Source organism: Plecotus auritus (genome assembly GCF_963455305.1).
Source record: "Plecotus auritus genome assembly, chromosome: 10".
In the NCBI taxonomy this organism is placed as follows: Eukaryota; Metazoa; Chordata; class Mammalia; order Chiroptera; family Vespertilionidae; genus Plecotus; species Plecotus auritus.
Genome location: NC_137785.1, coordinates 62,368,051 through 62,384,190, shown reverse-complemented (window position 1 = coordinate 62,384,190; position 16,140 = coordinate 62,368,051). Strand labels below are relative to the sequence as shown.

The following is a 16,140-nucleotide window of genomic DNA, read 5'->3' as shown; positions in this document are numbered from 1 at the left end:
ATCTCAGGATGGGCTGGCCCAGAGCTGGGTCAGTGTCTTGGTTCAAAGGTGGTCTGGTTTCCCTGGAACTTGGGGAGGTCAGGGCCGGGAGGGTGCCCAGAAGACAGGATGCTTCCAGCTCACAACCTCAGTGCCCTGGATCCTTCCAGAACCAAACAGGCTGCTGAGTCACAGGCAGCCTGGTGTGGTTCTCAGCTGCCAATCAGCCAACAAGCCTGCCTCCATGTTCTGGTCACGCTGCAGATCAAATGCCCCCTATCTCTGCCGTCCGTTCCTGAGCCACCATCTCGTAGGCTCCCCTGACTCAGTGTTTTCCAGTAAAACCATTGTGTCCGACTGGAAAGGCCCACCTGTGTGCCCAGCCCGGGGACCTGGTGCCTGCCCTCCCGCCCTGGGCCTGCCTGCCCTCCCGCCCTGGGCCTGCCTGCCCTCCCGCCCTGGGCCTGCCTGCCCCAGTTCCGACAGAACACACAGGGCCCCTGCCTCACGCGGGGCACTGACCCAGCCTGGGAAAGAGCTCACGTGCGCAGGCGTAACGTTCACATTTACAGGAGACAGGGAGGCAGGCGGACATGGCATCTTTACTTCAGGGAACTGGTCAGTTCTGACCAGACAAATCAGGAACATAATTGTACAGTGTGGGCGCGGCAGCTGTGCGCTCAGTCCCACTCCCCGTCCCCCTCGGCGTGGTCCTCGTGCGGAGCCTCCGGGTCGTGGAAGTGGAAGGTGGCCATCATGTCTCGCACGGCCAGCATCAGCCTGTTCAAGCCCTGGTTGTGGTCCAGTCCCTCGGCCCCTCCGTCCTCTTGCCTCTCCCCCTGCGGCAACGAGACCCATCTGAGCAGGGCCCCTGGGCCCCGGCACGCCCACGGAGCTCACTCAGGACCTGTCGAGGCAGCAGCTTCTGGAGGCCACATACATGCGTCTGCCTAATGAGGCCAGGCCACCAGAGTGGGATCCAGCAGCCCTGCTGACTGAGGGGTGTTTTGTCCCATTGGCAGCTACAGGCTCAGGCAGCCACGCCAAGCTTCCTAGGCAGACTGGGTGCCCCTGCTGCTGGCGGTGCTGGCTCTGGACAGTCACACCTGAAGGGAGGACCTGTTGCACCCGGTGGCCAGCAGAGAGGCCAGGTGAGCTCACCTACCTCCATGGTGTAACTGGGCAGTAGTGACCGAAAGAAGAGGGCGATTGTGTTTCCATGGCTGACGGGGCTCAGCCTGAAAGAGAAAGAACAGTGAGGAAATGAAGCAGACAGAAAGGCAGCAGCTGGAGACGGGGCTGAGCTGGGGCCCGGAGCCCCAGGGGGCAGGCAGCCACGACTCACATCAGCTAAGGGGGTACTGTCGGCACCCAGAGGCAACGGGGAGACTGTTCCAGGGCTGGGGGATGGCCCTTTATAACCTGGCTTGTTGAACCAGGTGGAAAGCGTAGCCCACCGCAGCCAGGTGCCTTGCTTGTAAGAAAAGCTTGGGTTGCAAAGTGTTCTTCAGCATCAGGTTGAAGGAGTCTAATAAGCTGGTCATGGAGACTCCAGCCCTGGCCAGTGTGGCTCAGTTGGCAGGGTGTTGTCTGGTGCACTAAAAGGTTGCCAGTTTGATTCCCAGTCAGGACACATGCCCAGGTAGCAGCAGGCTCAATTCCTAGTGGGGTGCATGCAGGAGGCAGGCGACTGATGTTTCACTTTCACATTGATGTTCCTCTCTAACAATCAATTAAAAAAAAAAAAAAAGTGGCCCTAGCCTGTTTGACTCAGTGGATAGAGCATCAGCTTGCGGACTGAAGGGGTCCTGGGTTCGATTCCGGTCAAGGGCACATGCCTGGGTTGCAGACTCGATCCCCAGTAGGGGGTGTGCAGGAGGCAGCTGATCAATGATTTTCTCTCATCAATGATGTTTCTCTCTCTCTCTCTTCATCTCGGAAATAAAAAATATATATATTAAAAAAAAAAAGCAATTCCAGGGCAAGTGTTAAGGCCCCTCCTGGTGAAATGAGGTACTGCAACCCAGCTCTATGAGACACTGAGGTGTTGTTCGGCAGTGACCTTTATTTGCTCTGAGAGCTCAAGGTCTACCCAGCTGGGGGTTGGGGGACAATGCTGAGTCGCTGAAGTCCTACAGCCACTCGTCAGTGCTAAGATGTCCAGCATGTCGTGTTTCTCTGAGCCTGTGACACTGACAATAATTCCCACTGGAGCAGTTAACTGGGAACTGTTACTCTATGAATATGCAATCCGACTTTTATAATTTGGCGAGAGAAAAAAAGGACTGTACAAAATGTGCTCTTTTGAGGTCTAAAAGCTCATGCTCCCTTAAATGGGACAATCTGTTGGTGACTCCTCCAGATCTAGGACACTGGTGAGGGCTCTGGGTAAGGCAGTTACTCAGCTTTAAAGGCCAGAAGGAAAAAGGGAGCCGTCCACACACCCCCAGCAGCTGCGGACTTGGCCCTGCTTCTCCTGGCCCAGCCACTTTTGACTCCTCTGCTGGAAGCCCAGCAGCTGTCACCTCTTTACCAGGCTAGGGCACCCCAAATCTCAGTGTACCCTCCTAAAGACCACACACCAACACGCTCCGCAGTTTCGGGTGGCAGTTTCCAGATTCTATACCTAAGTGCCCCTGGGAGATGCGTGACATTCTTTCACAATTTCACAAACTGTCGGTTTTACATGTCCTGAGGTGTTTCCCCCCCTGCACTGCACATGCCACCAGACAGAGGCGGCCTTACTGCTTCCCACTGTACGTGCAGCACCTGCTACAGACCCTGATCGAGTGAGGTTCCTAGTCAGACAAACACACGGAAAGCACCACGCCTGGAAAAGCTGACCCATGACCCCAAACCACTCTGCTCTGAGAGCCTGTGTTTGGAGGAGGCAGCAAGTCCCAGGCCCGAAGCACTGATCTGAGAGCCAGAATGCAAAGGCACGAGGAGCAGGTGACGGGTACCTCTCTGGCCTGGTGTAGGAGTAGATGGAGTCTGAAGGAGGCAGAGGGTCAAAGCCCATCACAGACTGCGTGGTCACATCCTGCAGAACGAGACAGAGAACGGAGATGCAGCCGAGCCCTGCGCTGCGCCTCTGCTCCACTCTCTGCCGCCTGTCAGCAGGTTCTGGTCCGGATTGGGCCTTTCTGCTGGAGTGACCCCAGCGGCCAGGCTGTGTTTACGGCACCCCAGGCTTTGGGTGAGGGTGGGACACCCACCACCATCACACATGCCGCAATCTCTGCCCAGGATGTCAGGATGCAGCTCAGAGCAGTCGACTACGGGCTGCGAGGCCCTGAGGGGAGGGGCCAGCTCCCACCAGCTCCCACTGCAGCCCTGCTCCTTACCGGGGGCAGCGCAGCAACAGCTTCTTTGATCTCAGAGAGGACCACGTGACGGTGGATGTTTCTGGGCGCACGCTGGTAGAGCACCTTCCGCCTGGGCACGGGGGAAAAAGGACAGTCACGGAACGGAGCCCTCCTCAAGCCCACTTTCACGATTGAGATCCCCGCGGAGTCAGCCCTCATTCTTCTCCTGTGGACCCACCAGGCCGAAGCTGTCCAGCTGCCTCAGCCCCGGTCTCACCTGTTCGCACACTCTTCCACGGCGGGGTCCCCAGCATCCACTGCCTGTAGGACCGCACGGACGTTCTCCTCCAGCCAGCTCATGATGGTGGGCTCCTTCCAGAGGAAGTGGGACCGCCCGAGGTACAGGCTCACCAGCTGGCTCAGCGCAGGGGGCTGGCTGCGGGAAGGCAGGGCCTGTAAGCATATCCCCCCACCCAGGTCCAGGCCTCCAGGTGCCTGCTGGCACATGCGGGGCACATGCAGGGTGTGCCCAAAGCCTGAAGTGAGCGGAGGCTGCCCAGAAGGGCTGCCAACCTGGGATATGCCACATGCCACTGCCCAGAGGTGGGGCGCAGGTGCTCACTTCTGAACATCGCATGTGGTCTTTACTAAGTATGAGTTCCTTCACAGGAACGTAAAATACAGAAAGAACACGGGGCACCCATGCCCCGCCCCCCCGCCCCTATCGGGAAGCCTTGTGCTTTGGGCTGCAGGTTGCTCACACGCCGCCAGCTCCATGTCCAACAGGCCAGGCCCCAGCAGACGTGCAGACAGCCTGCGCTATGCACATGCCGCATCTGTGCCCCTCAGGCATCTTCCCGTCTTTACCTTATTTCGGAACTGGGTCCAAAGAAGGGGTGACAGGCGACGGCGGCGTCCGGCCGAACGCTGCAGCACTCGAGCAAGGGCATTAGAACTGCGGGAGGAAGCAGAGGCCCGGTGGGTCACTCACGCACGAGAGGCCAACTCTGAAGGAGGGTTCTCTGTCCTGCTGCTTCCCGGGGGCCCCGCCTGTGATCCCCAAGCATGGGTGCCAGACGTTCTCATCCTAAAGACCACACACCCCACCCCTCGGCAGCCCCTCACGAGGGAGAGCCCTGTCTTCCCAGTGACTCCCCAGGGATGGGCTAGAGCAGCACCAAGCTCCGTCCTGACAGTGAGGCAGCTCCGGGTGCAGTGTGAGGCTCCTGCCCCGTGCCCGCCCAGAGGCGGCTTCACAGAAGCACACGGACCTCTGTAGCCCAGTGAGCGGGGGCACTGCTGGCAGTTCTGTGGTGCAGGGCTCCACCCCCCAGCCCTAACCCCTGCTGTGTGCCAACAGCCCCAGGCAGGGGGCCTGGCTGCAGACCACCCTCCTCCACACAAACAGCCACAGCTCCAGCAGATGGATGGGAGGGCCAGTTCCCTGAGGCCTGCTGGGCAGCCAGTGTGCAGAGCGGCCAGGCCAAGGCGTGTGGCCAGGCCAAGGCGTGTGTGCAGGGCTGGGGTGGCTGAGGATGCAGCGTGCTGGGAGCTTGAGCGGCTTGGCCTCCTCCCACCCCAGAGCCCCCATTTCCCCTCCAGCACCACCTCACATGCCATCCCTGCCCTGGAACATCGGCCCCAGAGGCGGGAATCTCGGCTGCTGCCTCCTTGTAAAGCTGCACCTGGCGTAAGGACGCGGGGGCAGGGAGGGGGACAACAGCGAGCTCCTTTCCCAGGCCACACTCCCTTTCAGGACGTGTGGGAAGCTGCTGACTGCCACCCAGGGACGAGCCCGCAGACCTTTGCACAGACGCCCATGGAAGGTTGTCTGGGGGCCCCAGGATAATCTTATGTCTCAGTCCCTCAAACTGGTGAGAAGCAGCACTGCAGACAGGAAGCGCAGCCCAGCTGGCTGGCTGCCTCTCTAGGCCCCATTTCCCCCGAGCCCAGGGGCTTACTTCCTGCCCATTAGCAAATGCCACACCTTCTTAAGAAGGTGACTTTTTCTCAAACTACCAACATCAAAAGACATCCTAACACCCCACCCACCCTGAGACTCAGCTTCACTGCCACTGGGCAGGCCTGACGGGAAGGGCAGGGCCTGGCAGTACCCACCTCCAGGGAACATGATGAGGGCCTGTCGCACCAAGAGAGAGGCCTTTTCCCTCGCCGAGCTGAGCTCCTGTTCTGGGAGGTCTGCCTGCTGACTCAGCAGGAAATACGCCAGCGGCACGGAGAAGGCAAAGTTTGGGAGCTGGGACAGGTTCCGATGAGCCTACGAGGTGAAGACCAGAGGCAGCGTTCTCAGACAGGGAGCACAATGTGTGATGACAACCTCCCGCCAAGGGGTTTTCCCTTCACAGAAGCGACAGACACAGTGGTTCCCCCTTATCCCGAGCGGTTGCGCTCGAAGACCCCCCATAGGTGCCTGACACTGTGGGTAGTACTGACCCTGCATACAGTTCTCTTCTGTACACGCGTTCCTGTGCTCAAGTTCAATTTATAAACCAGGCAGAGTAAGTGATTAATAGTAGTGAAATAGAACGATAGTCTGAGGTACGACAGCAAAAATAACATGATTTTTTTCTTTCACAATTTCACAAACAGTCGATTCATTCTAGCCATCGATCTTAGTGACCTCAGTATGTGATTTGCATCAGGAGGCTTGTGGTTTGAGGCCATTAGGAAGTGAAATCGGGTGACCTGAGCACAAGCACTCTGACACCCCCACAGTCAATCTGGCAGCCAAGAAGGCTCCTCAGCGCTCCTGTCCTAGTGACACCGAGCAGGAGCAGGTGGGGTCTCCCAGGACCCTCGCCATGGTGACCTCCGCCGTCCCTGGATGACAGGACTGTGCAGGCCATCGGCACACCCCCACCTACCTCCCACTCCTGGAACAGGCGGATCAGGTACTCGTAGTTGCGTGCCCGTAGGGCCAGGTGGTCGACCAGCAGCAGCATGCACAGGGGGTCCTCGTTGGGCTCCAGGCTTCCGGAGGCAGCACGCGAGCAGGGAGGCAGAGGGAGATAAAACCCAAAGTGGGCCCATGTGGTGTCATGGGCCTGTGGCCACCGAGCATGTAGCCCCGCCGGACACTCACCTCAGGATGAGCTTGCAGTACTCCAGCGCCGTGCGCGGGCAGCCCCGCTTCTCCAGGAAGCTCATCTGCTTGTAGAGGGCCAGGTAGAAGCTCCTAGACCCAAGACAGTTCCTCGTGAGCCAGAGCGACAGCAGGTGGAAAAGCCACGTCGCCCAGGATCCTCATCCAGCACGGCCCCCTCGCGCCTGCCGGCTTCGTCGCATTTCCTGTGAGGCCTAATCACTGTGAATGTTCGAGAATGTTCCTGTGTCTACAGAGAAGGTGACACTCTGCTTGCTGTTTGATTGAGATGTGCACCCATGTACATAAACCAAGCTTCTTAGTTCAAACCTTTATCTTGCGTTTTTTTTGCACCCCAACACCCATGGAAGGTTGTCTGTGAGGCCCCAGGACAATCTTATGTCTCAGTCCCTCAAATCGGTGAAAAGCAGGATTGCAGTTGTGATTTATGGGAAGAGAGTTAAAATCTGTCATTACAACCTTCATCTTTCCTCACATTTCCACAGTCACAGCAGCCCTTGATGTGCCAAGGCTGTGACTGGAATGATCCCAGCAGGCCATTATTTTTATCAACACCTACTGCCTGCCTGGTTAATGCCTGGAATGTTAGTATCTTATAACCTGTCTGAAAGAACTAGGAATTTAACTGGAGCAACCAGGCTGATAAACACAAGCAGTGGAGGAAGCTCAGATGCAGCCCCCAGTGCAGATGGTGCAGTGGGTCATCATGCCTGGGACCCAGGATGGCCTCCAGGGCAGGGAAACGCCCCAGGACAGAGGGCATGCCCACCCCGCCAGGGCCCTGAAGACCAGGCCGAGGGCAGCGGGGAGGCTGTTGTGGCCATCAGGGCCTGAGCCGGGGTGGAAGTTAGGACGGCAGAAGTCTCTGTAAGACAAGAGGGCCCGTGCACACAACTGCTCACTGCAGAGCAACAGGGTCTGGCTGAATTCCAGCTACTCACTCCCGAAACACACACCCGCATGCAGAGCATTGCAGAGCTTTCTAAATTCGGCACGGATCCTTTTGTCCAAAGATACAAGGAAACACGACAACAGACCCCATCACGGCGAAGTGGCTTGTTAGGCTCACTTCTACTACAAACGCATTTAACCCCGGGCCAGCTGACCCAACCGTCCTGGAGCCCAGCCCTCTTGCATTCAAGCTTTAAACGCAGCGAGATGCCTGGCTCAAGCCCCCTGGTAGGACCCCTTGCGGACAGCCCATGCCACGTGCTCCCACTCCCCTACCTGGGTCTCCTGTCACCGGTGAAAGCTCCAACACCCAAGAAAAAGAGCAGTGAGTGCGAGCAAAGTCCTTCGGGGAGGCCGGCTCACCTGTTCTCGGGTCTGCGGTAGTCCAGCCGGCAGGTCCCACTGGTGAGGCTGAACAGGGGGTGGAAGGCACACTCCATGCTGTACAGCGCTCTCTCTGTGGGCCACACAAACACCAGGGGAGAGCGTCACAGCCACCGTGCGGCAGCTGCAACCCCGTCCTCTGTGGCTCGCAACAAGGAAAGCTCTGGAAGGAAGGAGTCAGGTTACTAGGATTTGGGGAAGCGGCAGCACAAATGTGACTGACCCTGGGGATCACCGAGCTGGCAACACCGATTCCAGACAAAGAAATGCAAACACACATCCTCACAAGACTCACACACAGGCCAGCAGCTCACTCACAAGGGCCACAGTATGGGGACAACCCAGTGTGTCACGTGCTGGTGGGCACACAAATGGGGTCCCTCACCCACCGGAACATCACCCAGCCTGGGAGACACTGTTGTGCTTGAAGAAGCCCGACAGACATGATCAGAAACGCCAATAGGCAAATCCAGAGCAGACAGCAGACTGGTGGCTACCAGGCGCTGGGGACTGGGAGGTGACTGAAGAGCTGAGGTTTCTCTTTAAGTAACGAAAATGGCCTAGATCTACGAGGCTGTACAACCCCACCGCTTAATAAAGCTGTTATTTTAACAGTATCCTGGGAAACCCATTTGTACCCTAGTCACTTTATCAAATGGCATCTGTGCTGCAGCCTCTGAGACACTCGTGGGAGGGGACACGGGCGCTGCAGCAGGGCCAGAGCGAGCAGCTCTCACCTACGAGGTCTCGCGCCATCTCCTGATCATCCTGGAATCGGCAGGCGTCGCTGAGCTGCAGCAGTGAGTCGACGTGATATGGGCTCGTCTGCAGCAGAACCTGCGAGGCAGGAAGGGAAGCTGACGTGGCTGCGGTCGGGGCCTCCAGGGACAACATAGGAGGCACCAGCCCCCGGGCATCTAAGACTCGGGGAAAATGTCACCGGGGTGAGTCACGACATCCTCCAGCCCGAACGGTGTTCAACACGGTTGCGAAGCCAAATCCCTAACCTGCCTGGAGTGGCAGCTCAGGACTCTGAGCCCAGGTGTCTCCACCCTAACCCTCCCCCAGCCCGGGCCCCACACTGGAGGAGAGCGGCGAGCCCCAGAAGCAGTGCCCTGGAGCACGGTTCCCGGGACCCAGTCCTGCTGTGGGACTCACGCACCACGATGTTGTTGGGCTCCATCGACTCCACGGCAGCCAGGAACTTGTGCTGCGTCTGCTGGTACTCCTCGCTGTGCTCGAATGCAAAGCAGGACAGGCCTTTCTTGGACTCCAGCAGCCGCATCGACAAGCCTGGGGAGGACACCAGGTCAGGCTCCTTGAGGTGCTCTTGGCGAGGAACCTCCGTGTGCACCGAGTGCGAACTGCCGCATCGAAGCACTGGTTCCGCCGCTGAGCGTGGCCCAGGTGCCTGCTGACTGCCTGCACCCTCTCTGCTCTTTTCCTACAAAGACGTTTCTCCTCCCAGGAGTGTGGACAGAGGACCAACACCCAGGACAATGGGCAGGCATGGAGGAGACATGACTGTAACCCACGACCAGATGCCCTTTCTGCCTGCTTCTCGTGCCCAACTTCGGGGGTACAGGGTCATTTCTGCTGATGAACCTGGAAACTCCCTCTTCAGCGCCTTCACGAAATAGGTCAGGGGTTCCCGGCCACCCTTGGCCTACACTTCACTGGCACTGCACTAAGGTACATATTGCAGGACACACAGCTGATGCCCCCCATCTCTGCCCGTGCTCGGGGCCTCCCTCTCATACCCCCCCGCCTTGGCCCGAGAGCTTCAGATGCTCCTCCAGGCCCTGTAGCTAAGCAACCCCGACAGGACACTTATCCACACCCCATGCCTTTCTGCACGTTGCTGTTTTTCTTTAAATTATGTGTACTTACTAGTTTGCAACAAAATATAAAATGACACTTTAAAAATGAACTTGATTGCATCCTATGATATAGTACCAAAAGGGAAAAGCAATAAGGTAGATAAAAAGCTGCATTAAAACACGGTCAAGCCTGGCCAGTGTGGCTCAGTGGTTGAGCTTCAACCCAGGAACCAAGAGGTGACGGTTTGATTCCTGGTCAGGGCACAGCCAGGGCTGCGGGCTCGATCCCCAGTAGGAGGCGTGCAGGAGGCAGCCGATCCATGATTCTCTCTCACCATTTATGTTTTTATCTCTCTCTCCCTGTCCCTTCCTCTCTGAAATCAAGAAAATTATTAAACACACACACACACACACACACACACACACACACACACACACAAACCATGGTCAAGAAGAGACACCGATGGCGTAGGATCTGTGCCCCAACACTGGTGGCACCAGGCCAGGCACCCAATCACACACCTGCACATAGCTTTGCAGAGGACTGACCTGGCCCAATGGGCTGACACCAACAGTGCCCAGCGCCGGCCAACGCACAACCCCGCACCTCTGAAGCCTCTCACCTGGCTTGGCGTACCGGGGCCAAGTGCTCTTAGGGGTCGTCAGCCACGTACACTTGGGGTACACACGCTGTCTCTGCCGCGGCCTGTGGAGAACAGGACGTGGCACAGCTTCACTACACTGCCCGACCTCTGCTGGGCTGTGGGAGCAAAACCTCAGGGCGGGGGCAGGGGGTGAGGCCACAAGGACAAGGACAAAATGTTTCTCTCTCTCCCCGTCTCTCTTCCTATCTAAAAATCAATTAAAACATGTTTTTTAAATGAACTGTTAAATTAACAAAGATCAAACGTGTCCTAGAACCGAAACTACATGTTAGTTGTGAAGCTGACTGAGATGCAAGAATGAACCTGCCTACGATTTCAGGGCTAGAAGTTCAAAATTGAAGGATTTTTGGAACCTTTGCTACAGAAGGCAGTGAGCCCAGCAGCCACAGACAAGGTCAAACTCCAGCGCCTCCCTGACCCACCCTCAGGCCCCTCACAACGGGGAACCCTGAGGGTCTCGTTTTTTTCGCTCTGGCTTTGAGAACCCCACCTTTAGTTGAGAACATGCCCATGTGGGTCTCACCTTTGTTCCCCTAGGACAGCTCGGGCACCGAAATACCTTTTCAGTTCTGTGTCTGGATTTAAGTGTCTAGAGAATTGAAAATTTTAAAAGAAAAATGAAATTGAGTTCTTATAACGATTCTGAGAATTTTAGAAAGTCCCATAAAAACCCAGTGAGGAAAGCAGCTATTCTGGTGTCCAAGACAACTAATGGGCCTGCTTTCTCTAACACCACAGCCCCAGGCGGTGACCTGAGGCCGGCCACTCATCTCAGCTGAGTGAGGGCAGTGAAAGACCTGGACTGCATCGGGATTCCCACCAACTCAGGACCAACCTCTACAGTGGGGACAGGGTTCCAGCATCTACAATCCAGGACAACATCCTACGTCAATGGTGTTCCCACACTCGTAAAGCTAAGAGTGAAAATGGAGGCATTCCCCTTTCCTCTTCCTCTCGTCCCTGTTTCCTCAATGTCTGATCATGTCCTTGTGTAACTTTTACACAGTTATTTTCTTCTGCTCCCAGTAAGGCTCTTCCTTGGCACGCAGTCTGCAGGCGCGGGAGGGAGGTACCTGTGCTCCACATACAGGACGTGCTTCCTCGAGCTCAGGGGAGGTGGGCTGGGGTGGTGAGGGCCACTGCTGTCCTCAATCCTCTCCAAGATGCGATCAATATCTTCCAGCCCATTTTCCTAAAGGCCCCAAACAACAACGTATTAATCACCTCCCTCACTTTATTTCACGTTATAACAACCAATAACTATGACTCAGTTTTACAAAGAACTCGTTTTTAATCATGTTTGCTTCCTGAAAGACAATAAGCATATAACAGAAAGACAGATTCTTCATAAGAAGAAGCTCAGAATAGACAGAATCCCAGAACCAGAAGAGCCCTCAAATATCTGAACCACAAGGCTACATTTCTGGTCTCACAGGTGCCCTCACCTGCTCAGGTAACTGAGCTGGGACTTGAGATTCTGACTGAACAGCCACAAAGACACAACCTCTTTTTGGAACAAACACAGGGACCACAAGGCATCGGGTACCAGGAGCAATATGGCAATCTACTTTCTGCCACACTGCTCCTGGGGCATTTACACCTCAGTACCCGATATCAGTCAGGGCACAGGTGCAGCAGGCTGAGGGCTCTGCTGCCCAAGAGCAGCGTTTCAGGGGCAGAGAGGGGCTCTAATCCTCAAGGAATGAAGTGAACAAACAGAAACGAAATTGGGTAGGTAATTTCCCCTTTCACTTCTCTGACTTCTGGATTAGTTACCCTCCTAAGCAGGAAGGAATCAAAGTATCAAATAAAAACAACCTGCTTTCCTGTCCCTGCCAACAGTGCTCTGGAAAACATGGTGAGGTCCCTGAAACCCTCCCGACTTTCTATAAGAAGCGTGGCAGGCACCAACCCCACAGGATGGCACGGGACAAGGAGGGCAAGGACTTGCTGATACGCAGGGAAAGCGGTGTGATGACAGGACCCAGTGGCTAAGCCGATTTTCCCCTAAAGACTGTGCTGAGGCTTGAATGCGTGGAGCCAACTGCAGATCTAAGAGATGCTGGCCGTGAAGACCTGTGAGCATTTTGAACTGGGAGCAGATAGGAAGACAAAGGCCAAGGGATCTAAGCTTCATAATCATGTGACAACAGAATCTGGAGGACAGGTTTGCCACAAACAAACAAGAACACAAACAGACAGCTTCCAACAGCACCCTGAGAAACAGCTAGAAGACAACGGACAGGGTAGCAGCCAGACATACCGAAGTTTCTCCCGTAGAACTTTTCTTATTTTTCTGTTTCTTTTTCTTCTTTCGGAGTTTGCCACTGGCATTCGACTAATAAAAGAAGCACATCTGAGTCAATGTAAAGAGAGGATGAGATCTTAACCCTGAGAATCTAAGCAGAAGCTGCAGCGGACACAGTGACACCGGACGCAGGCTTGAAGTCCCCTCGCTCCCACTGCATGAATGTCCTGTGACCTCCCCGACTTCTCTGACAACAAATACCTCCCACCAGTCTCCTGACCCAATGCAGCCTCCACCTTCCTCTCACACCTCTTCCTGACACACCTCAGAGGTCCCTGTGACCTGACAACGCTCACAGGGTTCTGATATCCACCCATCAGCCCTCTGCTTTCATCATTCACTTTGTCACCCACTCTCCCTGCCATGATCAGCCACCTGGAGACCAGGCCCACACCCATGCCCCTCTGCCTCAACACCTGTCATGCCTTCACCTGGCCTCTCCTCCCACCATAGTGTGAAGACTCCTTAGGGAGCCCCCCTGCCCGTTAGGTCCATCTGCACCCCCCCAACTCATCAGGGCTCCCCAACTGTAGTTGTCAGTCCATCCGTGTCACCCTCTCGACCAGAGGGTCCTGGAGGACAAAGACTTGTCCCTAGAGCCCAGGAGGCTCCCAAAAGCATGTGCTGAGTAAATGAGCAAAAGGCCTCTGGAGGGACCCTCCGTGTGCCATGGGGAACACAAAACCAACCTGGCCTACACCTCTCTTCAAGGCACCTCCACCCAGGCCCTGTCCACCTGCCTGAGCCCCAGGTGCACAGTCATGGACAGGGCACACCGCTGAGCAGGGGGACTCTCCCAAAAGGATCTCCTGCTGTGGAAACGTGTTTAGGGGACCCTGAATATAGCACCCGTGACGTCCACCAGTCTTCAAGATGTCATGCCCATCTGATCACGACTCCGAGGAAAGTTGGGGGCAACTGGGCATTAACAAGACGAAATTCAGAAAATGACAGCAGAGTGTGTGTGGCCTGGCACCCTTGTCCCCACACCTGCTCCAGGGGCCCTGTCCTGTCATCCACCTCTCCATCCTTCCTGGGCTCGGCACTTCCACTCTGGGACTTCCTTTTGCTCCCCGACACCACAGCTTCTGTGCGCAGACCATCGGACCTCTCCCCGTTCACCACAGGCCCCTCCTCAAGATCCTCAATGTTAATCTGCAGGAACAGAGGGGAGAGAAGAGGGTGTCACGTGTCATCCTGTTACAAGTGCATCCTGGAGGTACTGAGAGGCATGTCAGTAGCAAGAGCAGAGAGGAGGTGCTGGGGGGGGGGGCACCTTCAAGGCCACTCTGAGATTGTGGAGGAGGAACAGGAACATGTTATGCCTCAAAGCCCACAGTGCTAACCGTCTGAACAAGTCCTGATTCAGGGTTCCTTCAGTGGATGAGCCACAGAGTGCTAGGGCACAGGTGGCTCATGGTGTCCTGTCTTCAGAGCTGGCGTAATGCAGAATCCCCGAACAGCACAACTTATTTCCCGCTCTGAGCGCCATTTGTCTGTCTAGCAAATCCGTAAGTCTCTGTTTATGAAAAGAGCACCTGATGTGAAGATGCTGGAATTCTCCCAAACAGGGTCTGTCTCCACCAGTAACAGGGCAATTCCTACCTCGGGCGCCTTCTTTTGTGCAGCACCATTGGGACACCAGGGGCCCCAGTGTGGTCTGGCTGGTTAAGATCTTGCAGCAAAGGGAGGAAGCTGGAATGAGGCCTCTAGTGGACGTTTCCTCCAAACTGGCACCCACACTTTCCCCAGCATTCAACTAACGGTGCCACCAATGCCTCTTGGTGAAGGTGGGTGCTGGTTTCCTATTATGAAGTTATGCTCCCTTCCTTTACAAGATCCTATTTTTTGAGCCCCTTTGGGGACACTGAGGTGTTTTAAGGAATTCAAATTTGTAACAACCTCTATGCCAAGCTCAACCTCAGCAGAAAGAACGGTGCTGACTCTGTGCCTATGCTGGGCATTGGCACGATGCAGGAGACACAGGTGAGCAAAACACGTGTTACCTGCCCACACAAGAAGGTCAAGGAAGCAAGAACAAGATAAGGCTCGCGCATACAAGATTACAGCCTGAGGCCTGCGCAGCCACGGCTGTGCTGGACACCTGGGGTGCAACGACGAGCAACACACCATGTTCCACGTTGTGAGGAGTAAAGGTGAATGTTTGTAAAGACCCTGCAAGTGCCAGGGTGGAGATAGAAATCAAGGGACCACCCCGCAAGACTCTGAGAAGGGAAGCCCCGCCCACCAACTGATGCCCCGCCCCTCGACTTGACGACCACGCCCACCCCACTGCAGCCTAGACACCCCCTACCCCCACTCCTCCGTCCCTGGACACTACGGCCCCACTCCCAGCTGCGGCCCAAACCGGGTGTGGTCCCGCCCCTATGACTTCATGCACCACCCACTCCCTTCGTCCCGCCCTCCCCACTGCAGCCGGACCCCAGGTGGCCCCGCCCCCTGACGTCACGGCCTCGCCCCGCGCAGACCCGCCCCACACACCGCGCCCCCATCGCCCCCACCCCAGGCAATCCGGCTCACCAGCTCGAACCGGTTGTTGACTCGAACTCCCTCCTTCCCTGGGCTCCGGGGGCGCCGGTCACCTGGCCCCCGCTTTGGTCCTTCTTCTTCCGCATCATCGTCATCACGGAAGCCAAACTGGAGGGCGCCGGGCCCGAGGGGCTCCTGTCCGCGCTGTTCCCCCCTCAGCCTCCGGAGGGCCCGGCGTGACATAGGACCCAACGGCCGCTGACGTGCGGGGACGGGGAGCAGACCGGCAGGAAGGAGAGCGGCCGCGCGCCTGCGCACTGACGGCGCTGGCGCGGGGTAGGCGAGGGGCTGCGTGTCGCGCCTGCGCGTTGCTCTCTCCGGAACTTCCGCTGTTTTCCGGTGTCACCTACGAAGGTGTGGGCTGGCCCGGATGTGTTCTCGCGCGAGCTGCGTGCTCGGACCGCCGCGTCTCCGCGTCTTCAGGAGGCGGGTCCGCAACGGCTGTGGGGCGGGGATGGGGGAGCGGGGCGCCGGGCTCCGAGCCTCCCGCACCGGGACCTGGGCCCTGTTTTGCGGAGGGACGCGCAGGTGGGGAAGGTGAAGAGCCTTGCGCAGGTGAGGGCTGGGCAGCGTGGGGGACCTGGCCGGCTCTGCGCGCCCTGCCTGTGACTCCTCGGCCAGAGTCGGAGGCTGCCCGCGGGACAGCCCCCTCGTTAGCCGTCAGCTCATCCTAACCGAGTCGCTCCCCAAAGCTGCGGACTTCCGGACAACCTCATGGACCACCGTCAGGCGGGAGAGACTGAAACCGAATCCGCTCAGGTGTTTGTCTTTTGCTGTTGGCGCGCCCAGGTGGTTTCCTGTACCTCTAGGTTTGGGAACCCGGGTCTGAGTTGGAGGCTCGCCATCCTGTGCGTCATAAACTCCTGGGAGGTTTTTACAATAAAGATGAAGGACCCAGGCCAAGAAATTCCGAGGTGCAGCATTGTTATTTTAAAAAGCTCGATGGGGAATTAAAATGTGCAGACAGGATTGAGAACCCCTGCACTGCCACCCTAGTGCAAGGGCAAGGTGACCGGGTGTGGGGTGACAAGATTGCAGCCTTGAGCGTGGG

General features: G+C 56.8%; 1 protein-coding gene across 4 annotated transcripts; it reads right to left on the bottom strand.

The window, feature by feature from the left end:
* Window positions 1-561: 561 nt before the first annotated feature.
* Window positions 562-15,984, bottom strand: TCF25 (TCF25 ribosome quality control complex subunit). Of its 4 annotated transcripts, none has more exons than XM_080646027.1 (18): window positions 15,081-15,984; window positions 13,530-13,694; window positions 12,495-12,569; window positions 11,305-11,423; window positions 10,755-10,820; window positions 10,190-10,272; window positions 8,909-9,039; window positions 8,484-8,583; window positions 7,726-7,819; window positions 6,391-6,483; window positions 6,173-6,278; window positions 5,406-5,565; window positions 4,155-4,242; window positions 3,565-3,723; window positions 3,327-3,417; window positions 2,943-3,022; window positions 1,145-1,217; window positions 562-818 (listed from the first exon to the last, which is right to left on the bottom strand). In XM_080646027.1, the coding sequence occupies exons 1-18, from the start codon at window positions 15,270-15,272 to the stop codon at window positions 660-662; spliced, it is 2,034 nt and encodes a 677-aa protein (XP_080502153.1). In that variant the 5' UTR covers window positions 15,273-15,984; the 3' UTR covers window positions 562-659. The 4 variants fall into 4 exon arrangements, with proteins under 4 accessions (XP_080502153.1, XP_080502154.1, XP_080502155.1 ...); XM_080646028.1 differs by having other exon boundaries at window positions 13,560-13,694; XM_080646029.1 differs by lacking the exon at window positions 10,755-10,820.
* Between the last annotated feature and the right edge of the window lie 156 nt (window positions 15,985-16,140).

What these genes read in the sequence shown, in the direction of transcription:
- TCF25 (XM_080646027.1), bottom strand. Translation starts at nt 15,272, where the DNA reads ATGTCACGCCGGGCCCTCCGGAGGCTGAGGGGGGAACAGCGCGGACAG. An exon ending in GATGGCGCGAGACCTCGTAG is followed by an intron (nt 7,820 to 8,483) that starts GTGAGAGCTGCT and finishes TGTGGCCCACAG; the next exon opens with AGAGAGCGCTGTACAGCATG. An exon ending in GTGGAAGAGTGTGCGAACAG is followed by an intron (nt 3,418 to 3,564) that starts GTGAGACCGGGG and finishes CCCCGTGCCCAG; the next exon opens with GCGGAAGGTGCTCTACCAGC.